Source organism: Zonotrichia albicollis, chromosome 25 (genome assembly GCF_047830755.1).
Source record: "Zonotrichia albicollis isolate bZonAlb1 chromosome 25, bZonAlb1.hap1, whole genome shotgun sequence".
Taxonomy (NCBI): domain Eukaryota; kingdom Metazoa; phylum Chordata; class Aves; order Passeriformes; family Passerellidae; genus Zonotrichia; species Zonotrichia albicollis.
This window is the reverse complement of record NC_133843.1, coordinates 7,931,632-7,957,978: the sequence shown is the minus strand read 5'-3', so window position 1 is coordinate 7,957,978 and position 26,347 is coordinate 7,931,632. Positions and strand designations below refer to the sequence as shown.

Sequence of the window (26,347 nt, the reverse complement as noted above, 5' to 3'; positions counted from 1 at the left end):
GCAAGTAAAAGTGTGTCTGGAAGCCGGTGAGACGCTGTTTCTGTGTCGAAGGCATTCTTTGCTGGGTGTGCTTGCCCTCCTGCAGGGGAGATCTCCCATTCCGTGGGAGTATTCTCTTGGGAGCCTTTTGGAAGCAGCTGACCTCTAGGAAAGCACCAGTTATTTTGGGCAGTAAAGCCTGGGCAGCACAGAATTTTAGGGGAGTTTTGTCAGACTGCCTATTGGCACTAAGGCTGTCCTGATTCTGTGGTTTTAGTGGAATTTGGCCTTGGATGCCTCTCTATTTATTTTCCTTTGCTGGTGAACTCATCCCTGCATGATATCTTGTTCTGTGCAGCACTCTGGTCTGCTCCCCTCTACTGTTCCTGCCTATTTCCTCCTACCTCCAGTGGAGACTCCTTTGGTTGTGAGGTTTTTCCCCAACAAAGTTTGTGGTGTGGGCTGGCTTTGGTGAGAACTATTGCTTCTCTCTGAGTTTGATATTCTGTTCTGCTCCCCAGACTGAAAAATGCAGATGAATTGCTTTTCAGTTTAGGGAGATGTGATTTTTGGGGTTGTTTCTGTTTTATAGTTTCTCTGTATATTTCACATAAACTATTCCTATCTAATTTGGTTTTGGCTTGGATGAAACCTGCTTGGAAACGAGAACAAGACTGAAATTGCAGTAATTTAGGGAAGCGTAGAAGAGCTTTGCTGATGTCAAGTCTTATCTTCCTGTGCTCTCTTAGAGAAACTCAATTCAAATTATTGCACAGCTCATTTGTTCCCTCTACTACCAGGTTTAGATGAAGAGGGGGAGCGTTGATTCTCCCAGGTAGAATAAATGTCACTGTGTTTGTGGATCATTTCCATTGCCTGTGGGCCTGTCCAGTCATTGTCGCCCTTCATTTGCAGCTGCAGAGATTTCTGGATGAGGCAGAAGAAAGAAGTTTCCTGTTACCTTCTGCATTCTGATTAGGGGAAAGAGCTTGTGATGATTTGGTGGTTTTTTCATGGTGGCAGAGCTAGAGAACTTTTTTTCCTGTGTTCTGGTAAATTTTTGTAGAAGTTTGGGCTCAGCTTTTGTTCTTGTTGTGTGGATCAAGCAGGGGGTCAGTGTTTTCCACAGAGCCTTCCTGGGATCTCCCTAATGAGTCATGTACAGATGCAGGCTTGAAAAAAAAAATCCCTTTAGGTTTCTGAAGGAAAAACATGAACATAGTTTTTCTCTGATTATTGTATGCACAATACAATAGTTGATTGATGGTTGACTGACTTAATGGCAGGGTCACAGCCCTCTGAGGGTGAGGTGTGTGGAGCCAGTCCTGAGGTTGTCCACGCTGCTGACACTGTGAGCAGCAGCAGCAGCCTATGGAACAGGGCTGCTCAACTTCCAAAGGTTGGATAACTGTGGCGCCACGGAAGAGCCAGCAGTGAAACAGTCCCTAACCCTGCAGATTTCCAATCGCTTTTTTATATTTTCATCACCACCTCTACATCAAAACCCAAAGCAGTGTGCATTTACAGAGGAGTGATGATTATGGCTATGGAAGTTTCCCCACAGTGCCTGACCTCCTGCAGTGTACCTGAGTGTCCCTCAGCTCTGAAGGGAGTCAGCTTTTTTTGCCACCCTGAGCTGGTGCTTCCTAATCTGTCTCTTGCAGATCCCTACCCACCATCCTCTGGATGCTTGCATTCACTCTAAAGCTGATGTTTGAAGGAGATCACTCAGAAATAGTCAATAAAGTGGCTTTTTGCTGGGATGTGCTCTCATGGTGGGAGCAGGAGCATGGATAAGGCATGAAAAGCCATAACTGTGCTCACCCACCTGCAGACAAGAGTTAATGGCCAGCTGGGCTAATGACTGCTGCATGCCCTCCCTCTCTCCTCACATCCCTCTTTAGTCTCAGTTATGGGCCATTGCACATTGCTCAGGGGGGGTGTACATTATTTGCACATGTGGTTGAGATCTCTGGAAAAACATGGAAGTGTGGAGATGCTATGGAGACAGGAGACCTACCTCCTGGATCTTTAACCTGCAGAGGTTAAGCTGTTCAGAGCTTGCCATGGGGCTGCTGGGGTCATGGGCATGTTGGAGATGAGCTGGGAAGGCTGTTCCATGGTGTGTGATGTGTTCCATGGTGCTGAGGTGGGAGTGTTTTGGCCACCAGAACTGCTATCCCCAATGGGGACCAAACCTCTGGAGTGCCATGGAATCTGTTTGGTGGCACAGCTCTGACGATGCTTAAGCCAGGTCTTGGTGATGCATTTTCCTGGTGCAGAAGGCAGTCTCTTCCTCCCAAGTGGAAGATGGATGTTTACTAATTTGTGCCAACTTGGCCCTGAAGAGTTTTGCAGTGTCCCAGGCAGTGAAAGCCTGGTGGATCAGGCTGTAATGTGGAGGCACATTATGACTAAGTGGAAGCTGGGATTCCTGCTGGTATCAGTATTTCTCCATTTTTTCCCCAGGATCTTTGGGAATTGTTCGTGCTTTGATGTAAGTCTGAAGTATACTGTGTGCTCTTTCACAACAATGCTAAAAGGCTGTTGTTCCCACTGAGCAACTTGTCTAAGGAAATGTCTTCTGGCAAGAACCTATAAACAGCAGAATATTTCAGTTACTGAAAACTCATTTCTATTAACCAAATCCATGTGCTGAGGAAGGGATGTTACCTGGAGCTCAGGGTAGCAATGCTGTGCTGAGTTTAATTAAACATCCCTAAAATTGAAAAATATATTGCAACAATGCAAGTTACTTTTCATCCATATTAGTGCAAACATGGATTTGGCAGGATATGAAAACCTTTAAGGTGGTGAGAGCGGAGATACTTTGTGTTTTACATGCTCATTTTGATCTGGAAGGGGCTAGGCAAGCAAACCTTGAGAACAAACATGATCTGGTTATCAAGTCTCATTACAAATTAATGTTGCATTTAAAAAATACCTTTACGTTTGTTCTTCAGCACATCTGTGTTTTCTTTACACCAGAGCCCTTCACGTCCACACTCTGTTTGGCAGGCAGGCAAGCTGCTGTGTGTGGGCAGAGCTGGGGCTGCTGCAGTTTCCCCTCTGCGGAGTCGTTGCAATAGGTCATTGCACTGCCACACTGCCCTAATGTGTGACCATTTACACCTGCTAGGAAAAGCCAGCCCACCGGCTGGTGTGGCCACAAGCAGTTGCATACAGGCTTTTTATCATCTGAATAAAAAATGACAATGACAGCAGAAAATGGCCATTCTCCCTGGAGTGGAGCTGAACTTCCCACTTCAAAGGTACCTTTATCGAATCCCTGGAGTCTCCAATAAAGGCTGCCTGCTCCGAAAGGCTGGCATCTCTCCTGGAGAGTTGGGGAGCATGAGTCTTCAGGGGCAATATTTACAGCATTAAAGGACTCTGGGGAAATGGGAGTAAGAGTTTCAGCTTATTTCTCTGCCTTTTATTTCCATAGCTGTACAAGCACATCTCCCTCTGATTGCTGTTTCAGGTCACTGAAGTAGATTTTGGAGCTCTGGGTTTGGTTGCCAGGTGTGCTGAGAACCCACAGCACTCAGAGTTTATGTGCCTCCTCTCCAGAGTTTTCTCTAGGAGACAGAATTCCATTGTGGTTGAGAATGGAGATTCCTGAACGTTCCGCTTGAAATGGTCTCTGCTTTCTGTCCTAGCTTTGCCTTCCAAAGTAGCAGTGTTAAATTCATGCTTTATCAGGTCTTTTACACTTCGTGGTCTTTGGCTAGTTGGACATGAAGAAACGTTTGGTGCTGGAACCAGCTCCAGTTTATGGGATTTGCTATATGGATAAGGGCTGGCAGCAGGGCTTGTTGCCCTGGTTCCCAGGGTGAGTGGCCACAGGCCAGAGTTTGCATTCAGTGGTATGTGTGTGTGGTTATTTTTTTGTTCTGTTTAATTTTTTGTCCCCTGACCTAGACTCCAGGGTTCTGCCTGTTGTGTCAGTCTGTATAGGGTAGTTGACTCTGCTCTCTAAATCTTCCTGCATTTCTGTTCTGCTGTAGGCTCTGGTTGCTCTGGCCAAGGCAGAGGATCATTCAGTGTTCAGGAAGCTGCTGGGCAAAGTTAAGGATGCTCACACCCAGGATAGTGACACTTGGGATTCTCAGCCCCTGGACACTCAGACCCTTGTGTCTTTTCTGAAGCTGTGTCAAGACATAAATCCTGAGCTGAGGGTGGCTTTGCTGGAGAGGGAACAGGGCAGTGCAGAAGCCCCACAGTAACCAGGTAGCAAATTGGGTGCAGGTAACACCCAAGCAGGTAGGAAATTGTGAAAGTGAGGAGGTAACATTACAGAGAAACCCTGTATCTGGATGTGGGAGGTTTATTATGTGCTGGCCAAGATCCTGGAGCATTTCTGCCTGTAGCAGGAGGTGTAGCTGTGCAGGGCTCTCCCCACTGCTGCCTGGAGGGCTGGATTGATGGCTGGCAGCCAGTGTGAGTACAGCTGAGGGTTGGGGTTGAAAACTTCTTTTTTACTTGAGTTTGACACAAAACAGTGGCCTTGCAAACCTGGTGTTAACTTCCAGCTTGCTTTATGGCTTTGTGCTCTGTTAGATAAATGAGACATTTTCCTTTCACAGAGTTTAAAGAGAATAGTAAAGTGATTTTCCTCTGCTGCTTGTGCTTGGGATGAGCTTTGCTATTCACTTAGATCTTTCAGAAAGTCTCCCTTGCTTCAGGAACCTGTCAGTTTCTTCAGACAGACTTATTTCTTCTCTTGTGTTTCTGAATCTTTTTCCCCCCAGAGAGCATAGCTGATGAAGAGACGCTGACCGCTCTCTTGCTGTGCTGCAGGGAGGAGCTGATCCAGAACGTGGCACAGCTGAGCCCCATCAGAGAGTTTTGGAGACAGAAGCAGGATTCCTGACTGCCTCAGAGAAGCAGGTAAAAAAATCTGAAATAGGCAAACTGTGTGGACAGGGTGGGCTGTGTGTGTCTTCAAGGTAGCATCATACACATAGTTTACCAAATGATGGGCAAGCCTCACCTGGCACTTCTCCCTGCCTTCTGCACAGCATGGACTGCACGTGTGTGTTCTCAGGTCCTTCTGTGCTGGACTGTGGGAATAGTGACAACTGAGCAGTGAAGGCAACCTGGAGAGCAGGATGAGTGTCAGACTACCCCTGCAAGGGGAGCCTGGGCCAGAGGAGGTACCTAGTACTCCTCATGCCCTGAAAAAGCCTTTTTGGGAGCAAGGACAAGGTTGTGTAGGGGAGTTTGACCAGAACAACTAACCACCTCTCTGCTACCTGCTTGTCAGTTCCTGGTCATCAGCTTCCCTTTCAGCTGTCTCCCACCTTTCTGTCATTTTTGCAACTCTTATCACACAGTTGCCTGTAACATCTACTAGAGCATCTACTAAATAATTTGGTTTTATTTCTTATGTGCTGCAGGCAGCAGTTGGTGGGGAGGACTGTTGCTTTCCTTTTCTGTAAGCAACTGCACTCTGTATGCTGATTTGCAGAAGTCATAAAGGACAAAATGCTGTTTATAACCTGCTTTCCTTTGCCTTTGAGGGGAGCTAGCTGTACCCTGTGCAGCTGGAAATTACAGGGTGCCCTCACAAGCTGTGATCAGGATGCAGCTTGACCTCCTGTCCTAGTTTGTCACATCATTCAGCTCCCCTGACACAGGATTATAGTAAGTGGAAACTTGTGCTCAGTGGCATGAATGATCTCTGCTTTCTGTCTGAGTAAGCCTGACCAGAGCCACAACAGGTGGGCTGGGAACTTCGGCCCAGCTCATAAGCCCCTCAATTAAGGTCTCATGGTCCCTCACCACATCCAGCATGGAGAATTCCTGAGAACAGGCACAGATTGGAATAGGGTACCTAAAAAGGTATTGCCAACAGAGGCATCTGTCCTGTCTTTGTGGGCTGGGGTATGACTGGGATGTGACTGGTGTCTGATGAATTTTTGCCTCTGAAAGCACACAGCTGAATCTGGAATGGAGATGTTGGAAGAGAGAGCAGGGTGTAAGTATAGCAAAGGAGTTGGCATCTGCTAGGGCATTGTGGCTGTCAGCAGAGACCCGTGTTGGGGGCCTGGAGCTGAAGCTTCATCGGCAGTGGGGAGATTAGGATCTTCATATATGCCTGTTCCTGTTGCAGTGCAGCCTTTCTTTTAAAGGCTTCACTTTTTCCCTGCTCACTTCTCTTTGTCTTCATAGAATTAAGTGGTTAAAATCCAGCAATTCTTTTTCTCCCTTCACATTGAAAAAACTAAACACAACACCCCAAGAGTAAACCAAAACCATTCTGCAATCATAATTCTGCTTCTTGGGAATAGGATACAGCCTGTAACTGCATCATCATGTACTGCCGAGCTCCTGCTTCGTTTGGTGGAGGAGCAGCGTTTCTTTTCCTTCTCACCAGTCACTGTCTGCTCCGTTTGCTACAGAGCCCCCAAACCCTGCTCCAAATATGAAATCCTGCTCCTCTCTATGGGATCCCTTCATGCTCTTGTTTCAGTCCACAGTTTCCATGAAATGACAGATCTGTTTGGGAAGCACTCCAGTGAGGCTGTGGGCAGAGCTCTGTCCTGCTGCAGCACAAGAAAACAAGACAGAAATGGCCAAGCGTAGATTGACCTTGGGGGGTTTATTTGTTTAATTCCACCCCTTCTTCCCCAGACAAGTGGGAAAGTGTTTAATTATTCCAGAAGTTAAACTGATAAAAATAATGGGCCCATGGCATGTATGCAAGTGGAATCCCCAGTGTCTCAGATGTAGGACTGGGAAAGCAAACATGGAATTAGCAGCCACCCCTGAAGGTTTTGTCTTATCTGGTTTATCCACTGTTGCACTGGAGCTCTGGGCTGGCAGGGATGGGGTCTAGTTCTCCAGAGGTTCATAAAGATGAGGCTTTCCTTTTTCTTCTCACTATCACTGTGTCATTAGCTACACACTTATTCAGCAAGACAAATAGAGTTTCTCATGGAACAGCCTTTTTTCATGGCAACAGGATTCTTTCTGTACTTGGTCCGAGCTGTGCAATGGAGCAAGTTTGATTTTCTTTGCTGGAAAACCAGTACATGATATTTTGTGAAACATCTTTGTAAATCTCTGTTTTTTCTGGGTAACTTTTGAATTTAGCCTTTCTGTTTTTTGAGTGCTTAACTTCTGTGGCTTTTTTGGTGTTTCTGTAATTGGGAAGGGACAGAGGATTTGGATACAGGTTATCACTTAAGAGAAATGAAGCAGATACAGAGTGGGTAACTTCTCCTGCATGGTGCATCACACCGCTTAGTTTGTTTCAGAGTTCAGTGATCATTCCACAATACAGCACTGAACCCAGAAAATCAGAGTAGGTAGTAGAAACATCAGCCTTTTCCTTCTGTTTAGGCTGTCTTCTAGAAGGCAACTGGGTATTCTGAGCTATGTGGTTTCTCTCCCTTTTGACTCCAGTGCCTGCAGACCTTGATGCTCAAACCAAGCTGCTTCAGAGCTCAGACAGGTATTAGGGATAGTGCAAGCAGGTTGTTTGCCACTGCAGGAATTTTAACTAGTTACACTGGGAATGGAAAAATCCTATTGCAAGCAGAACTGGGGGCCGTTTTCTAATTGTCTCACCTGGTGGTGTCAAAATAAGTCTTAAAATGTCATTGCTGCATCTCCCACTGCCAAGGACATTTCTTCTGCTTGGGAGCAGTGGTAGGTTACTGCAGGAGCTCCCTGAAGGATGCTGCTCTTGTACCTCTTCCTGTGTTTTCTCAGAAGAGGACTTCAGACTAAGGGATCTAGAGGCAGGTCAGTGTGAATTAAAGAGGAAAATACCTCAGCAGGTTCACTAGCAGAGTTTGGTCTATAAAAGGACGGATCTTTAGAAATGAGAGAAACTAATTAAGGAGTTCAGGTGCTCATTAGAGCGCAGGAGGAGCTGTTGGATTAGTTTCTTTTATGTTTAAAGTAGGGGAACTGTCTGAAGTTTGCATCCTGAATGTGAGAGAGAAGGTCTTATATGAGAGGTTATATACCTGAGTGAGTGAATAACTTGAGGAAGAGCTTTAGGAAGTTCAGGGAATGGCTGAAATGTCTGACAGACACACAAATGTACTGTGGAGCTATGGAGAAGCTTGTGGCACATCAGGCTGCTGGACATCACAGCAGATATTGTCTGACCAAGAAAAAAATAAAGACAGGAGATGACCTTGGAAATTCATGGTTTAGCTTGGAGCCTGATCTAGGAGAAACACAGAAACACAAATTTCCTGCAGGTAAAGGAAAATCACAACTCAAATGACATCCCTCAACAATCCATTAGGACCAATCTGAAAGCCTTCTATGATGGCAAGGCAGGATGGGTTGGCGAGGGGAGAGCAGTGGATGGTGTCTACCTCAGCTTCATCAAGGCTTTTGATACTGCAACATGCTCATAGGTATGCTCAGGCAATGTGGGTTGGATAAATGGACTGTAAGATGGATCAAGAACTGGCAGAATGGCAGAGAGTTGTGAACAGTGGAATAGAATCCAGCTGGGGGTCTATAGTGAGTGGCATTCTCCAGGAATCAATACTTATTCAACTTATTTATCAATGCCCTGGATGAAAGGATAGGTTTGGTGATGATACAGAACTGGAGGGAGTGACTGATATACCTGAAGGCTGAGCTGCCTTCCAGCAGGACCTTGATAGGCTGGAGAACTGGGAGGAGAGAAACTGAATGAAGTTCAGTAAGGGCAGTGTAGGGTCCTGCACCTGGGGAGGGATAATCCCTAGTACCAGAACAGCTTGGGGGCTGAATAACTGGAGAGCATCTCTGCTGAAAAGGCCCTGGGATCTTGGTGTGTGACAAGCTGTCTGTGAACTGGCAGTGTGTCCTCTCAGCCAGGAGGGTCAGTTGGATCCTGGGGGGCACTGGGAAGACTGTGACCAGGTCAAGGGAGGTCATCCTGCCCTTCCACTTGTCCCTGGTGAGGAGCACCTGGAATGCTGTGTCTGGTTCTGCCCAAGAAGGACCAAGGGGGCTACTGGAGAGGGTCCAGCAGAAGCTACAAAGGTGATGAGTGGCCTGCAGCATTTCTCTTTTGAGGAGAGACTGTAGGAGCTGGACCTGGATAGTGTGGAGAAGACTGAGAATGGATCATTAATGCATACAAATATCTCAAAGGAAGATGCCAAGAGGATGGTGCCAGACTGTTCAGTGCTGCCCAGTGACAGAGCAAGTAGCAATGGCCAGAAAATAAAACATAAGAAGCTCCACCTCAACATGAGGAAGAACTTCTTTTCACTGAGGGTGGCAGACAACTGGAACTGGCTGCCCAGGGAGGGTGTGGAGTCTCCCTCTCTCTGGAGACAGTCCAAATCCCCCTGGACGAGTTCCTGTGTCACCTGCTCTGGGTGATCCTGCCACGACAGGGGGCTTGAACTAAATGATCTCCAGAGGTCACTTCCAACAATAACTATTCTATGATTCTGTGAACAGATGGGAAGAACTGACACCTGTGCTATGCAAGTGACAGAAGGCTTCTTATTGTTCTCCAAGCTCAGAGTGGTCCCAACAGTTGATGAGCATGACCAGACATTTCGGAGAGAAAGGCAGTGATCTGAGCTCTTTGGGACAGGCAGGAGAGCACATGTAGGTGAAACTTGTAAGGAAAAAAGTAAAAAAAAAAATGGGGAGAAAATGCAGTAAAGGATATTGTCCTGTTCTGCTATACAAGGGGGAGGATTCTTCTGATAGATTTCTTGGACTAAAATAAAGTACAAATGCAACAGTATATCTGAGAACTGTTTATTGATAAAAAAGGTTAAGTGTTCCTACTAACATAGGGGGGATAGGAAATGGAGCAGGGAGAGAAAAAGAGAGAAGGAGAAAGAAACAGAAGACAGGGACAGCATTACCACAAGAACCCAGGTGGTCTGTCGGCATCAGCTTAGCAGGCAGAGCGCGTGTGCTGTGAACCGCGTTGCACCTCCGTAGCTCCTCTGGTGGGCCAGGCACGATTTCCGAACAGTAGCAGACTGCGTGTTCCTTCCGTCGGGACGAGCGGACTGCCGCGGCCTCGGGCGCGGCCCTGGAGCAGCCGCGGGTGTTGGGGGTCGGGGCGCGGCGGCTGTGGGCAATGGTTGCGGCCGGGCGCAGGCGGCGGCTCCAGGCCGGGCACCGGGCACAAGCACAGCCGGGCTAGGCTGCGGCAGGGCAGGTCCGTGCGGCGGCTCCAGGCCGGGCACCGGGCACTAGCACAGCCGAGCCAGCGCTGCGGCAGGGCAGGTCCGTGCGGCGGCAGCGCCCCAAACACAGCGGCAAGCAGCCTGGGGCTGCGGGCGCGGCTGGTCAGGCTGGCGGCGGCCGTGCCTGCGAAGCAGGAGGGCCAGCGGGCTGCAGCAGCGCCTGCTTCACTGGGGAGGCAGCAGAGCACCAGGTCGTCGCGATGGCGAGCTGGTTTTTCGGGAACGGTGAAGCAGGGAAGCAGGACAGGGAGGAAAAGGCCAGAAGGAGGGAGAAGGGCTGAGCAGACCCTACAGGAAAACCCCCGTCCCTCCAAGGTATCCAAAGCAAATGGGGGCTGAATAACTGGAGAGCATCTCCAGTTGTGTCTGGGGGAGGTCCTGTTGTGTTGCATTTAGCTGCTTTTGTGTGCTAACGTTCCTCCCAGCGTCTCATTTCCTGGGCATTCGTCGCCAGCACCCGGGCATTTGCCTCACTGGCAAAATGGCGGAGGGTGTGTGTGGGTGTGAGTGTGCATGTGTGTGGGTCTGTGGGTCTCTGTGTGTGTGTGTGCGTGTGTCTGTGGGTGTGTGTGGGTGTGTGTGGGGGTGTGTGTGTCTGTGGATGTGTGTATGTGTGCGTGTGGGTGCACGTGTGTGTCTATTGGTTTGTATGTGTGGGTGTGTGTGTGCGTGTGGGTTCGTGTGTTTCTGTGGGTCTGTGTATGGGTGTGTGGGTGGGGGTGTGCGTGTGGATGTTTATGTGTATGTGTGGGTGTGTGTGCGTCTGTGTGTGCATGTGTCTGTGGGTGTGTGTGGTTGTGGGTGTGTCGGTGTGGGTGTGTCTCTGTGTGTCAGTGCGTGTCTGTGTGTGTGTGTGTGATTCACAGTCCTACCGTGGAAGCTTTCTCTGCCTTGATTGGCTGCCAGGCGAAGCCTTCCTGGGGTCAGGGCTGCTAGCACATGTACAGCCCCTATAAGAACATAATATATGTTGCGGCATAAATAAAAATCAGATTGGTCCCTCTCAGGTGTTAACTAAATTGCTTCTGCTTGACCTGGGTTCTTTATTTCATGAGATAAAAATGGGGTTTTTTTCTTGCCTTGGTCTAGATCTAGAGCAAAGCATTTGAATTTCATGTAAGGAAGTTGTTAAACTAGGAGAAACAGGGATACTAAAAAGGATGCATTTCTTTGGGAGACAACCACAGATTGTGTGGAAGGCAGGACTCACAACTTGTAGCAAGGTCACTAGTGGGATTCTTGGTACTTACTTAATATTAATTAATATTACTACTTACTTCATATTAACATTATGAGGTTATGGACACAAAAATACCAAGGCATGTTTAGCAAATCTTGATGATGAGCACAATCAAAATCTTTTGTCCACACAGAGGAGGATCTGCAAGAGAGAGAAGAATGAACTGTATTCAGTTTTGAGCCCCTTATGACAAAAAACTCCCTGAAGAGCTGAAGTGTCCAGAGAAGGAGGACAAGGAGTGGCTGAGGGAGCTGGGGCAGCTCAGCCTGGAGAAAAGGAGACTCAGGAGGGACATTCTCACTCTCTATAACTCCCTGAAAGGAGGACCAAGCCAGGTGTGAGTTGCTTTTTTCTCCTATGTAAAAAGTAACAGGATAAGATGAAATAGCCTCAGGTTGTGCCAGGAGAGGTTTACATTGGATATTGGGAAAAATTTCTTCACTGTGAAGGTTATTAAGCACTGGCATAGGCTGCCCAAGGCAGGGATGGTGGAGTCACCATCCCTGGAGAGGTTTAAAAGATTTGTGAATGTGGTACTTGAGGACATGGGTTAGTGGTGACCATGGTGGTGGTGCTAGTTGATATTGATGATCCTAGAGGGCTTTTCCAGCCTAAATGATTCTATGGTTCTATATTCCATGAATTCAGTTCTCCAGTTCTGTGGTGGGAGAACAGAGTACTGGGAACTGACTGATGTGGCAGTATGGAGTGATGGGTGGGCGTTTTGTGCCGTAATGAGAACTAAGGGTAAAGACCTCATCCAAAATTTCTCTTCCGGTCTGGTTCAAAAAAGGTGAATTCATACTGGAACTTTACAGATATGCAGTGGGAAGGCTAGGGGAGTGTAGAAACTGTTTTATAAGAGGACTTGCCTAATTTAGATAAGGGGAATGAAGACTGAGAGGGAATATGATCATGCTCTTATAATGAAATCAAAGAGGAAGGGTAGGGTAAAAACCTCAGAGAGTTTAAAAGGCTTTTAAAACTAAAAAATAGTACTGGCACATGAACAAACAGACATACACGGGCTATGAATAAATTTCAGCTGAAAATTAGAAAAATCAGTGGGGGAGTGAGGCTGTGGAAGATCTTACCAACCAGGGAAAAGGGAGCAAAAATGTTTTAGGACAGATATTAATAATTTTATAATCTAATTGATAGGACTCTGTAGTGCTTATTGACATCAGGGAACTGGGCTGGTGCCCTGCAAAGTTTCTGCTCAGGGGCACAGTGCTGGTGGAAAGGAGGTCACTTGTATTTGCCAAGTGCCTCTCCCTTGTAGGAGCCTTAAAGGTATTTTGCTGGTATCCTAGAGCTTTTCCAAACTACTGCGGTTGCATCTCACGTAAGAGATGTTTCACATGGCCTTGTCACAGAAACAATAATTCAGTTAATAGCTAGCTGCTTATTTAAATAATAAGAGTATTTTCTTCTGGCCATCAATTTTTTGATGGCAAGCAGAAAAATTGCGGAGACAAGTGAATTGAGACTGACAGTTTTAAAAAGTATTCACCAAAAATATTACATGAAATGTTGCTTTGAACACTCTCTTTAGGTCTACTTTTGTTTTTTTTTTTAAAGTAGTGTTTTTGCTCATCAGCCACTTCCAAGAGCTGGACTTGGTGGAAGAACCCACCAGGTTTGTTTTCAAGGTGACATATCTGTTACACCCTGGCCACGTTTGGGTGTTCCTGTAACTGCCACCCTATCACCCATTTCAGTTAAATTGTGTAAGCAGTGGGTAGGGATCTAGTGCAGTATTGTGGTACTGTTGCTATTTTTCTGATCTCTGTTCAGATCCAGGAGGTTGTAGGAAGTTGTCACAGTTTTGTGGCTGTTTCTTTGTTACAGGTAGCTTTGGATTGCTGTGAAGGCAGCTCTCAGAGGGAAGCTATAGACAATCTGATCAGGAAGGTGGATGAAGAGAAAACCCTGAAAGTGGAAACTTCTGGAGGCTGTGAAAGCATCCTTCCCTGGACTCCAGCTTCTGCCGGACAACTTGGTGGCAAGAGCAGACATCTCTGATGGTAAAGGTATGAGTAAACTAAACTTCCGTTGGTGACTTTACTCTATGGTAGTGACTGCCTTTGAAAACAAATACCTAAAACTTCCCCTAAGCTGGAGATGTCTTGATGTTAAATACAGTGTCTTACTTGGAATTCCATGTGATTGGGGAAGATGGGGGGGGGGTGGGTGGGAATTTATTTGGGCTGTGCTTCTTTCCTTGATCCAGGTAGCATTTCTGCTTATGTTGGTGGTCTCGTGGTCTCCTGTGTGGAGCAGAGTGTGCTGATGGGAATCCTACACTTAGTGTCCCCATTACACATCATCCTGTTGGGTGGCCAGGCCACTCCTCTTACTCATTTTGGTGCAATTTTATTGTTTGCTGCCCACCTGTGATGGTTCGGGGATTCAGGAGCCCCCATCTTTTGCCTGGTGGGACAACCTTCCAAGTTTAGGTGGGTTTAGGCACACTCTGAACAATTCAAATTGAGAGACTCTGAAGTCATATAAAATTTAAAACTAAATTAACATGCAGTGAAATGTAAATGAAGAATTAATAGAAAGCAAAACTGCACTCATAGTGCTGATAATTTCCTCTGTAGCAAACATTCCCAACAGGCGCTTGGCTTTGTCATTTGTTAAGCACGATTGCTTTCTCAAAACACCAGATTCCCAGCATGGTTAATTATCTCATGGTAATACCCATTCCAAGGAGGGGCATTACTTAATTACACAGAACTGAATTTCCTCAAATTGCAGCTTGAACAAACAGAAGCACAGATATTTCTTATGATGAAAATGAAGAGGGAGGGGATGATTTGAGTCTGCTGGCAACTGATGAATTAACTGGTGGTACCTTTGGAGTCCCATGCTGTACAGCTAATAGGGAGCAGGAGGTCCTGCACTGTGGCACATGGCATGTGCTGGTTCTCAAGATCACCCTGGCATGGTGGCAGAGCAGTGAGTGCATTCATAACAACTCAATTTTATGTCATAAAATCAGAAACATTCTGATGAGAGCAGAAGGAAAAGATGGCATCTGTGAATTTCCCTTTGCTTTCTTGGGGATCAGATTGATGTCTCCAAGAAGTCTTTTTTCAGGGAGCTGTTCATAGTAGCTCAGAATCTTCCACTGCATATCTCCCCAGCTGTTGCTGTTGCTTCCTTCCTATCCCAGAGAGTTTTCTCTTCTTACACAGTACTGTATTTTCTGGGTCCCAGAGACTTTACCTTTTTTTCCCAAGCTGTGCTTCCTGCTTTTCTCCCAGGTAGTGCTGTGGGAATGATGGATTGTTCTTGTTGATACTGAACCAGAATGGTTAAAAGACACAAGCACAAAAATCATGCATAGATGTCTGGGATGAACTACAGGTTTTGGGTTTGATTTCTCCCACTGAAGTATAACTGTGCCTCTTCTTCAACACAGTAACTGCAATGGGGGTGAAAAAATCCTTTTCAGATTAATATATTTGCCAATTTTCTGTTTTATTTATCAAGTGACAAGTACAATCCTAGGTTACTTTTGGGACACAGTAGATTTTGCCCAAGTCTCTTCATTATCCTGAATAAACACTGTTCCTCTTCCTGACTTAGTCTATCATGTCCTGATGCTGGGGTGTCTTTAAAGGGTTGGGGTTTTACTCTGGAGTCATCATTTTTCTGATTCATCAAGGCAAACTCAGCAGATCCAGCTTAGAATTAGACAGGAGAAAGGAATGAGGTTACAGTTACATTTTTTTTTGATGTAAGAAGGAGAAGAAGGTGCTACAGCTGCTCTGCAATTGCAAGTCTGGTTTGTGTGCCTTTAACATTTTCACCAAGGGTAACTCAGTCCACTGAGTTCTTGATTACCTTGGACTACCTGAGTGTGAAATGTTGGTGTGTTTGATAGTCAAACAAGGGCATGAGAGGGACATGAACCAGGGCATTTCCAAGCTCCTTCTTGGTGGAGTGGATCAAACACTGACTTACAGACCACTTACAATGAAGCTCTAGTTAAGAGTCAGTAATGGGGTCTTTGTGATTCCAGGGTATCAGAAGAGGCTTGAAAACATCTTGAGGTGTTGACAGTGTTGCCTTCACAGACAAGGCCCCATGTTCATCTGCTGAGCACTGAGATTTTCTTCCTCTGGGCTCAGACTGGGACTGATACTCAGGAGACATTTGGGTGCCAAAGATGCATTTCTTTGCACCCAAATTTCTGTTTGCACATGGGGGCAGAAGATAGTCTGTATTGTCTCTGCATTGGAGAAGTTCTGATTTGTCGTGTTCATCCTCTGCTGTAGTGTGAATCTGAATGTGCTGAGCATAAGGCCCTGAGCATTAGTGACCTGGGGAGGACTGGGTGCCTGGGCCTTTCTTGTCTCCCCAACCTTTGAAGCCCTTTGGGAAGATGCTGCAAGCTGAGCTGTTTGTTTTTCCATTCATTGAATTCAGGCAAATGGAGCCCAGAGGATTATAGGGCCAAACTGTTGTGACAATACCGAGAGAACTTTGTGGAGCTCCTGACAGACACATTGGTGCTGCTGCAAGACATCTCTGCTGCATGGAGCCTGGCTCCTGCAGAGAGAGATATGAACAGGCTCCTACACCTGTGCAAGCAGATACAGAGTTTTCATCCCCATCTGGGGGGAAATACTGGAATTCCTAAGGACTTGATTTACTACCTGCCATTCTGGGTTTCAGACAGTCTTCCAGTAGGACTTGGTTTAATGATTCCTTAGTATTCTGTAGTGGGAGTGGGGCAGGCTAATGTATATGAAGCTGAAGATTAGCAACGAAGAGTGGCTGATTTGAGCTCTGAGGAGAGATGCTTGTTCACAGCAAGCAGAGGGAATGGCTGATGTGTTTAGGTTCTAAGTGGTCCCCACTTCAGCTGCACTGTGAGCCAAGTCTGCAGCAGGTAGGACCAAGGACAGGCTGGGTCTGGGTGAGCCTCAGTCATGCCCTTGTTCCTTTCAAGTCAGAATATTCTATACTTCTAGGGGATTCTGTGTCTGTGTGATGCAGGAGGCAGGTGGAAGGGGTACCTGTTAGTGCCTCCCTAAGGGTCTCTCCGAGGTGATGGAGCAGGTTGTGAGTAGGAGGCAGTAGTTTCACCTGCCTTGTGTTGGCAGTGCTGGAGCAGCAGTCCTTGTCTGTCTCTGCCGTTTGGCAGCTGCTGATGACTGTGCAGGAATCTGCATCCCCAAAACTGTTCATCAAGGATATCTAGAAACAACCCAGCTCAGAATTTTTCTTCCTCACAAGTGTCCTCCTACTCTTTCCCTGAGTTTCTCCTGCTGCTGGCAGCAGCTGCTTTCTAACTCCTCATCCCTCCCTGGCCAGTAACCTCTTCCATGGGTGGCTCTCAACACCCATGTCCCTGGTGAAACAGTTATAGCTGGAAAAGCACTTCGAGAAACACAGCTGCTTTGCTTGTGCCTCTGTGCATGCAGGTTTTATAATGAGCAAACCTTTGAGAGCTGGCCACCATCCTGTGGTAACAGTCAGCTGGAGGCACATCAGTCTGAGAGCCGAGGGCTCATCAGAGGTCTCTGTGCAGCCACCATCCTGTCATCCCCATAGCCTTGGCTTTCAGTTTTCCTGCTTTAAAACCTAAACCGTGCCAAACTTTAAACACAATTGTTGTCAAACTCTTACACAAGTGTGAGGAGTAGTCAGCTTTGTGGTGCCTGACTTTGTGTGCTGGTCCTGTGGGCACAGAGCTGGGGTTCACCTGCAGCCAGGTGCCTCCATCTGATCTCCCCCATCCCCTCTGTGTTCTGACTGGCAAAACCAGCGCCTCTGATCCCTGGTGCATCCAGCCAATTTTCATGGGGCTGTCCTGAGATGAGGCAAATTGTGCCTAGGAATGCCTGTTCCTTTCAGAAGCTGGAATCTCTGTAACTAGGGAGAGGAGAAATCCTGACTCTTGGGAGAACCATGCCTTGCCTTTTGAAGTTGTCACTGTCTCTTTCAGCAACATACCTTAGAAAACCTGATCTTCTTGCCCAAAGTTGGACAAGCAGTGAGAAGGGAGGTCTGCAAGGACCTCATGCTGGATGTCAGTGCTGCGATTAGTACAACCAGAGCTTGAATGTGGTAGTTTGGTGTTTTCTGTGCCATGAAGAAGTCACTTCTGTTAACAGCTCAGCTTCAGGTTCTTCTTGTTTGTATTCTTAATACCTTTGTTTTTTATTTTCACCTTCAGTGGCTATCAGTGAGAACACAGCCTTGAGATCCTGCGGCATGGCAAGCTGATCTCCAAGCCATCCAGCAAAGAGAAGACCTGAAGGGCTTGGCTTTGGGGTAGGCAGGGCTCAGGGAAGCAGTGAAAGAGGTATGATGGGATGTTCTCATAGCAGGCATGATTTGAGGCTCAAAGGGTGGGCAGGTCCCAATGTGCCCTGAGATCAAGGGTCATTGCCTAAGTTGGGAAGCCATCCAAAGTTGGAAGTGCCCCTTTGCTGAAGTGAGAGTGTGCCGGATATCTTATTGGGTGTTTTATAAAAATGAGGGCCTACGGGAAGGCCGGAGAGGGACTTTTTGTAGGGGCAAGCAGTGACAAGACCAGGCCAAATGGCCTTAAGCTGACAGAAGGCAGATTCAGATTAGATACGTGGAGGAAAGGTCATGACAGAGCACACTCGTCTAGTGCAAAGCTGACCATAACAATGCAGTTTGTAGTCCCAGACTATTTTCTGAGTTAATTTTCTTAGAATGTTCTAATTTAGTCTTGCTTTGTATGCACTTTACAGATAAATACCTCCCTATGAGGGTGTGACAGCAGTAGGACAATGTTACCTGATGTACTAGTTAGGCAAAGTTGTGGACAATACACATGCAGATAGCAATTTGTTAACTCCAGAACAAATGCAGAGCAATAACCACATTTGAGTCCTGCCCTGAGCTGTTTGAGGCTTTCCAGCTGAACCCAATTGTAACTTTGCATCCATCATTTGAAAGAAAATGCTTAACTGAATTTGGTGCTTTAATGACAAGGATACCAGAGGGTCATGAAGGTAATTGCAGGTGTGAATTCTCCTGGAAGGGATGCAAATGTGACTTGCTTTTTCTGTTTGCTTACATATATTTTCATCTGTTTCCCAGCATATTGAGATTATTTGGACTGCAGAGTCCTCTGGGATGTGCTGAGTGTGGTTTTTAGCCAAGTACAGGCTCAATCCATTCCTATTTTCTTACGATGCCAGTGCTGCTTAGCTGACAAGCAGATTGCTGGGGAGTTACAGGAACAGCAGTTTGCTGTTAATATGTCGGGTTTTTTAGGGATAGAAGGTTTGATTACTTCATATGCAAATTTGGGTCAAGGCTGTCGGTCTTTATGAATGAACACAAGCCTCATGGCTTTGACACTTGCCATCGTTTTGTGTGTGGCAGGGACAGGCAAAGCCTGTCCCCCATGTGCTGGGGGCAGGTCAGCCTCTGAACCCTGGGCTTATTGGCCTGCCTATGGTCTTGAGCAGTGAGGAAATGCTGCTGGGGTGGAAGGTGGGAGTGGGTGACTGGGAGCAGGGCACAGGTAGAAGAAACCAAGGATCTCGATTATACAAGCAGCATGGTGCACAGTCCCCAGGCAGGTGTAAAGGAGAGCTGCTTCATTGCAAAAATCAGGCCTTTTTAAGCAGTTAGGACATTATCAGTTACATTCCATTGAAGTATAACAAATATAATTCAACCAACCACCATAAACCACAATGTGAGCACTTAATGGTTATATGCTTGTTTTTCTACCTCCAATTCAGCTGAGTCACTTTCCCACAGCCCCCTTCTGCTTAGCCAAAGTAGCAGGCCTGAGCCATGATTCTACAAGGGTAACAAAGCCCTTGTTTTATAAGGTTTTATCTATGTTCAACACATGATGACTGATGTAGTTGTAGGGCTTGGAGGATGACAGCACATGCTCCACTCCCATTCCTTGCCTCAGTGGTCTCCCGAGAGAGGTCCTATGCTGCAAATCCAATATTAATTCCCAGTTCAGATCTACATTATCTCTTATAGCTGTAGCAAGAGCTGCCACCAATCCAGCTGGCATTTTCACCTGGTCATGGCTTTGATTTCTAGAGAAAGGGTGATTCTTTCTTATCTGCCATTGATTTTGTCACCTTCTGATGCTGCAGGCACTTGTCCCACTGCCCCTGACTCTGTGTGTCCGTGGGATGGATCAGGGCTGATGCCCTGATTACTCTGGAGCAGATGAGCCAACAATTCCTGTGTCTGTGAATGTGCAGCCTGAGTGAACTCCTGGACACCTCGGCTTGTGTAGCAGAGGGGCCTGGGGAGTCAGTGTGGCTGCTCTGGCAGCTGCTGCCTCTCTGGCAGCAATATCAAAGAGAGCAGACTGCTGCCACTGAGTGGCTTCTCAGGGCTTCAAGCCAAGGTTGAGATGAAATCAAGCAAGAAGCATCATCAAAAACAAAAGCCATGGAAAATGTTATTTACTTGGCAAAAACATCTATTCTAGATGAAGTGTCCAGAGGAGGATTGTCAGATACCAGCTTCTTTCTGGCATCCTACAGATCTTTGCAATGAATTTCCGTATCTTAATTTTGAGGCCAGGCCAGTCTACTCAGCTCTGACATCACTGCTTACCAGGCCCACATATTGCAAGTGACTTTATGGACCTTGTAGCTTTTGGCATGAGATATGAGTGATAACTGCAGGCCTCATGTCAGGGAGGTGTGAGCTTCCTATTATAAAACTGAGGAGACCTTACATTTCTGGGGATCTATGTGCTGCATGGAGATCCATTCTGTTTGCACATCCACAGGAAAACAACAGTTTTTGCATCTCTACTGCAAAAAAACCTCAAAAAATTCTAGTAATTAAGTTAGGTGAACCAAAGCACTTGGAAGGCACAGAGCATCCCTGTGGAAGAAACTGCATCCATCTCCAGCCATGCTCAGCACTGCAAGTAATGGATTGCTTTCTTTGGTGGAGGTACAACATGGAATCTCTTGGCTTCTCCTTTGAACCCTGCTGTAGTCAGAGCACTGCCATTCTTGGCAGCTGGTGCATGCAAGGGCAGGGTTTGGCTCTTTAAGCCAGCTCCATAACCTCCTCCCTAGCCTTCTGCTTTCCAGGGCTCTCTACAGTCATTTAGGAGATCATATTTGTCAAGACTGGTCTTACTCTCGAATATCAGAAATGTGTCAAGAGCTCTATAAAAAAGGCTTTTGCTCTACATGGTCTTGTTTAAATAAAAAGACATTTGCCATCTCACTGGTAGATTGAAAAATCATTCTTCACTTAGGTCAGAAAGACTGACAGGATTGGTTGAAGGGATGTGGAAAGAAATCTTAGAGGTCACGAGTCAAAGTGACTTTGATAGAACAGGACAGACTGGAAACCAGTTTTCCAGTCTGCTGTTCTCCCTTGATGTGTTTGCAGATTATGGATCGCCACTTGTGTCTTAAGATTTCCAGGTCCATTGATATACGTCGTCTGGTCTTTAGTTGGTTGGAAATCTGGGGCAATGGTGCTGTGCCAGGGGACACTGTGCTGAGCTGTTCCCACGGTGAGGAAGGCAAAGATGAAGTTTTTCAAGCACAGGATGAGTTTTCCTGTACAGTGGCAAAAGGAGAAGTCTGTGCCAGTTTCCACGGTGACACAGTTCTGGGTTCTCAGTATAGTAAAGAAGACAAATGTTTCTGTTTGTATTTTGATTTCTCCCATACATAGATTTCCTGTGGGTCTTTTTGTAGATTGAGATCCTGGGTGAATTTTCCAGCTTGTGGTTTTTGAGGTGATTGTGTTAGAGGGACTTGGGAAGGCATTTGTGCTTTCTAAGAAATTAACATAATGAGTGGTTTAAAATACCTCAGGGCCCTGAGCAGAGGACTCAAAAGGGTTGTAGCAAGATTATCTGTTCCTTTTCAAAGGGGTTGTGTTTGTGAAGTGTTTTTGAGATTTCTTGTAATTAAGGGCTGGATATCCACTCTTAGTGGCAGATTTTGATAGTATCATACCTGAGGTTCAGGTCTGCAAACATGGCTGTAACTTCATGTGTCTGAGCAGGATGCAAATGCTTGGAAGCAAGAGTTTGAGAAATAAGCTTTTAGGAGAATCTGGCCCTGGTTCTTGGCATCTCATGCAGACCCTTGCATGTGTGGTGGAAAAATTCAAGGATCAGTCTTTATGTTTCTAACCATGCATGGCCAGAACCACTGATGGGCAGAGCTGTGTGTCACCATTGTGATGGGACAGCATGTCTGATGTGTGTCTGCTGCATCTGAGCAGGGAAAACTATGTAGGAGCATTCCTGAGATGGGAGACTGAGGGGCAGATAGTCCTACTGGTCACCACCAAAACAGTAATTGCATAGGTCTCTTGATTGAGGGAAGAGGGCAGAAACCTGGGATCAGGAGGTGGAAGGTGAACAGTGAATCCCAATTTGAAGTTCTGGACAAAGATAAGGACAAGGCAGGAGGTGCCAGTGCCAGAGAAGCAAAGGAATCCCAAGACAAAGCTTCTTCCAAGAAGAGTTTGGTCTGCAAAGCCTGTTGCAAAGCCTGCGATAGGGTCTTTCACTTCTACTGCCACCTGAAGGTGCACGTGAAATGCTGTCAGGTTGCCAGAGAAAAGCAGATCCAGCATAAAGAGTGTGGCGAGGTCAAGTCGACAAAGAATGAGCTGGAGAAGCATCATCTGGAGGTCTACAGGATGGTGGGGATGGCCAAGAAGAAAAAGAAGAGGAAGAGGCTCCCCATGGCATGTGACATCTGGAAGAGAGTTTGCTCATGCCTCAGATAGGGTTGCTGGGAGCATGGGTGTTTAGATGCAAGTTTGGACAATATAGTAAAGTAATAGTCTGAAATCTTGTCCTCTTCTTCCCTTCAGCTCTTAGTGAGAGAAACGTGTGAGAAACATGTGCTCCATATGTGAGAAACACAGCTCAGCTCATTTTTCCTGCCCCACTGAGCACAACCACTTTCTGATTAGTTCTTCCCTAATTGGTTTTCCACATAGCTCATCAAGGAAAAGTAGGGCTACTGGCAAATTTGAAAGTCTCCAAAAATAACCAAGCTGTTCTAGTTCCTGGCTGCTTTAGCAGGATGTGTGTGAGGAACCAAATCTCTTTGCCCTTCCTGGGGCAACTCACAATGTTGTGGCAGACCTCCACATTGCTGCAAGGGAACAAGAATTCACACCAAAAGAGATCTGCAGTGAATAAGACAAGGATCAGGGATTCAGCTGTATTCAGCTTATCAGGGACAATGGAGAAACAGAGTGAGGTGTTAGTGCTTGTCCAGTGGGAGGACAAGCCAGTCTTGTACCTGCTGAGCTCAACTCCCCTGTTCTGTTGCTTTCTACATGGCTTCTGGCTGTCATTCTGTCCCTGCAACAGAATCATAGAATGTCAGAGGGGTTGGGTTGGAAAGGACCTTAAAGCTCGTCTTGTTCCACGCCCTGCCATGGACAGGGACACTATCCACTAGCCCAGGTTGCTCCAAGCCCCATCCAGCCTGGTATTGGACACTTCCAGGGGCGGGGCAGTCACAGGTTCTCTGGGCACCCTGTGCCAGGGCCTCACCACCATCCCAGGGAAGAATTCCTTCCCAATATTCCATCTAAACCTGCTTTCTTTCGGTTTAAAGCCAACAGCTTTGGGTGGTAACCATGATTTGATCCTTGTCGTTGCAGCAGTTGTCAGGACTATGTTATCACAACAGGACCCACCACTCTGATGTCTTTGCAGGTCAGAATCACTGCTCCTCCGAGTTCTCCTCCCTGCGGTGCAGCTGCTGTGACAAAACCTTCACCAGCACTGCTGCTCACCAAAAGCACATCAAGGCAGAGCACACAGGTAAGAACCCATTGTAAGTGATATAGTGACTGCTTGGAGAGAGAGAATCACAGAATCATTTAGGTTGAAAAAGCTCTCCAGGATCTAGTCCAATCATTAACCCAACACTGCCATGGTCGCTAGCAAACCCTGTCCCCAGGTGCCACATCCACACTTTTTTGAATGCTTCCAGGGATGGTGACTCCACCATTGCCCTGGGCAGTTTGTTCCAATGCCAGACCATGCTTTTCATGAAGAAATTTTCCCTGATCACAGAATATGCTGAGTTGGAAGGGACCCACAAGGATCATTGAGTCCAGTTTCCTAGCCCTGCACAGCACCATCTCCAAGAGTGTCCAAGGGTATTTTCCAAATTCTTTTTGATCACTGCCAGGTTTGGTGCTGGAACCACTTCTTTGGGGAGCCTGTTCCAGTGCCCGACTACTTTCTGGGTGAAAAGACTATTTCCTGATAGTCAGGTCCAACCTAAATCTCCCCTGGCACAGCTTCAGGCCACTCCCTCAAGTCCTGTCACTGGTCACCACAGAGAAGAGATCAGTATCTGCCCCTCCTCTTCCATTCATGAGGAAGTGGTAGATGTGATGAGGTCTGAGACCTCAGTCTCCTCCAGGCTGAACAAAGTGCCCTCAGGAGCTCCTTACACAGCTTCTGCTCAAGGCCCTCCACAATGGCACTCCTTTGGACACACTCTAATAGTTATCTTTCTTACTTAGTGGTGCCCAAATCTGCTCCAGCACTCGAGGTGAGGCTGCCCCAGTGCAGAGCACAGCAGGACAATCCCCTCCCTTGCCTGGCTGGCCATGCTCTCCCTGATGTCCCCCAGGACACGGGTGGCCCTCCTGGCTGCCAGGGCACTGCTGACTCAGATCCACTGACCAGGACCCCAGGTCCCTTCCTGCAGCTGCTCTGCAGCCTCTTGTTGCCTGCTCCACCCACACACCCAGGGCTGCCCCATCCCCAGTAAAGAATCTGGCACTTTCTCTTGTTGAACTTCACACGGTTGGTGATGGCTCAGTTCTCTATTTTGTTGAGGTCTCTCTGCAGGGCCTCTCTGCCTTTGGGGGAGGCAACAGCTCTTCCCAGTTTCGTATCCTCTGTGAACTTGCCTCATATTCCTTCCAGTCCTGTGTCCAAGTCATTTATGAAAATGTGGAAGAGCACAGAGTCTAATTCTCCCCTGGTGCTAGTTGTGACTATTTCCTCTTGTCCCATCACTTGTTATGTGGGAGAGGAGACTGATGCAGTTATAACTCTGATAGCACAAGGCTGCACATCCTGTTTTCCTGAAAGTCACAGTAGATTCTTGTGAACTGTAGTAGTCTCTTCTGGCTCTTGCATCTTGCTCAGCATCTCATCTCAGCATCTCAGCATCTTGCAGCTTGCTTTCTCCTGGCTGCTCCTCTGAGGATGCTCCTCATGCCTGTGTGCAGGTGTGGTGGTGATGAAATACTGGAGAGCTGTGGTCTAGAAGGTCTCTTATAAAAGACCCTGAGAGCATGTTTTTGTATTCTTGGCTTTGTTTGCAGATGTGAAAACATGAATTTGAGTCATGCATGGAGCTGTTACCCGTGCTGGCTCTCCTGCAGGTTCAGTGAAATGCAGTCACTCAGGTCTGTCACCTTTGCTGCTGTTCAGGTTACCTGTTGAACAGTGATGGTTCCTCTTGGTGATGTCTGAAATGTAAACAGGAGGGTGAAGAGGGACATGGTAAGGAAAAAGTGTGAAGAAACAGAAAGTAAGGATGAAATGGAAAAACACTGGGTGAGGCTGGGACATGTTAAGCTTTTGGACCTACTGGAATCATGGAAAGTTATGGATTTGATTGTTACAGTAGAGAAGAGAGCTAATTGTAGGTGAGGACACAACAGCATGAGGAGATGATGGATGGAACCCCAAGCTCTGGGTTTGTCTACACAGCTAGTGGGAGACTGAAGAAAAAGTGAGTGTAGCACTAGAAAGATGAGCGACAAACCTGGGCTTGGGGACACCATGTCAAGGACCCTTTGAATCATAGAATTGTAGAATGGTTTGGGTGTGAAGGGGCTTCAAAAATCATCCAGTTCCATGCTTTGGCAAGTTTGCAAGCTGTAAGGGCAGAGGGAAGTGGCAGACCAGGCTACGACAAATGGTGGGTCCCCACAGCAGAGTATGGGATAGCAGGAGAGAATATAAATCAGGAAACATTGGAGGAGACAGCCAACAGCAGCCTAGAGAGTGAGGAAGAAGACCTAGAAAAAGCTCTCTCTGAAAGTGGAGAACTGCTGAGTTGGGTAATGATTTTGGAATAGCTGGATTAGGAGATGCAAGCTAGGCCAGCAAGGAACAGTGGTGGATGGTATAAGGGAACAGGAAGAAGGGATTCCTGTGAGCAGGGTCAGCTACAGTTGCAGGTAAACCAGCTGAGCTTAATGCAGGTGCTGCAGGGAGCCACAATGAACCCAAGCAGCTGCAAACTGGCGGCCCGTGGTGCAGCCAGGAGGAGGGACACTGAAACCCAGTTCCTCCTGGGTTTCAGCCCTGTGTGCCCTGCCCATTGCAGCTCCCTGTGCTCTCAGGCTGGCTCTGGTTGTCCCAGGCCAGACTCGGACAGTGCTTCTCCCACAGCTTCCCAACCGTTGTGCTGCTTGTGCTGCTTCATGGCCTTCCGCTCCCTGGGGCCCTGCAGAGCCACGTCACCAGCCAGCACTTCACACAGAAGGTAGCACCTTCATGGGTGAGCTCTTCCCCTCCCAGGGCAAGCTGGAGGGCACCTCAGCACTGAGCATCCCAAGGTGACCTCCTCCAAGCCACCACTGCCCAGACTGTGCATATAAGAACCGTTCTGTGTCACATTGTTCACCCATCCTTCTCTCCTATGCTTTTATTCTTCCCAAATCCACTCTGTGGGCCCTCTTGCCCCTTCTGTTCCATGGTTTCCCATTCTTGGAGGGGTCTATGATGCAAACCCCAGCCCACAGTACTCTGGGATTTCTGTGCTGGCATGAAGCAGGTTTGCTGGAGGGAAAGCTGCTCAGTCATGACTTTAAGGAGCTGAGGAGGAGGATTGGCAGTGTGTGTGGAAGTGCCTGGTTACTCACAGGTTATTAACACCTTGATGATACCCTGTGACACTGCAGCTGTTTTGTTGGAGGCCCAGTGCTA

The 26,347-nt window shown here is 47.1% G+C and overlaps 1 protein-coding gene across 1 annotated transcript in view; it reads left to right on the top strand.

Moving 5' to 3' along the window:
- The window catches only part of LOC102067810 (zinc finger and BTB domain-containing protein 40), a 52,581-nt gene that overhangs the window by 3,238 nt on the left and 22,996 nt on the right, over positions 1-26,347 (top strand). Inside the window, 5 exon segments of the mRNA XM_074558359.1 lie at positions 4,734-4,829; positions 4,832-4,872; positions 13,249-13,337; positions 13,339-13,430; positions 23,099-23,206. Of these exon segments, the coding sequence (XP_074414460.1) occupies positions 4,734-4,829; positions 4,832-4,872; positions 13,249-13,337; positions 13,339-13,430; positions 23,099-23,206 (426 nt within the window).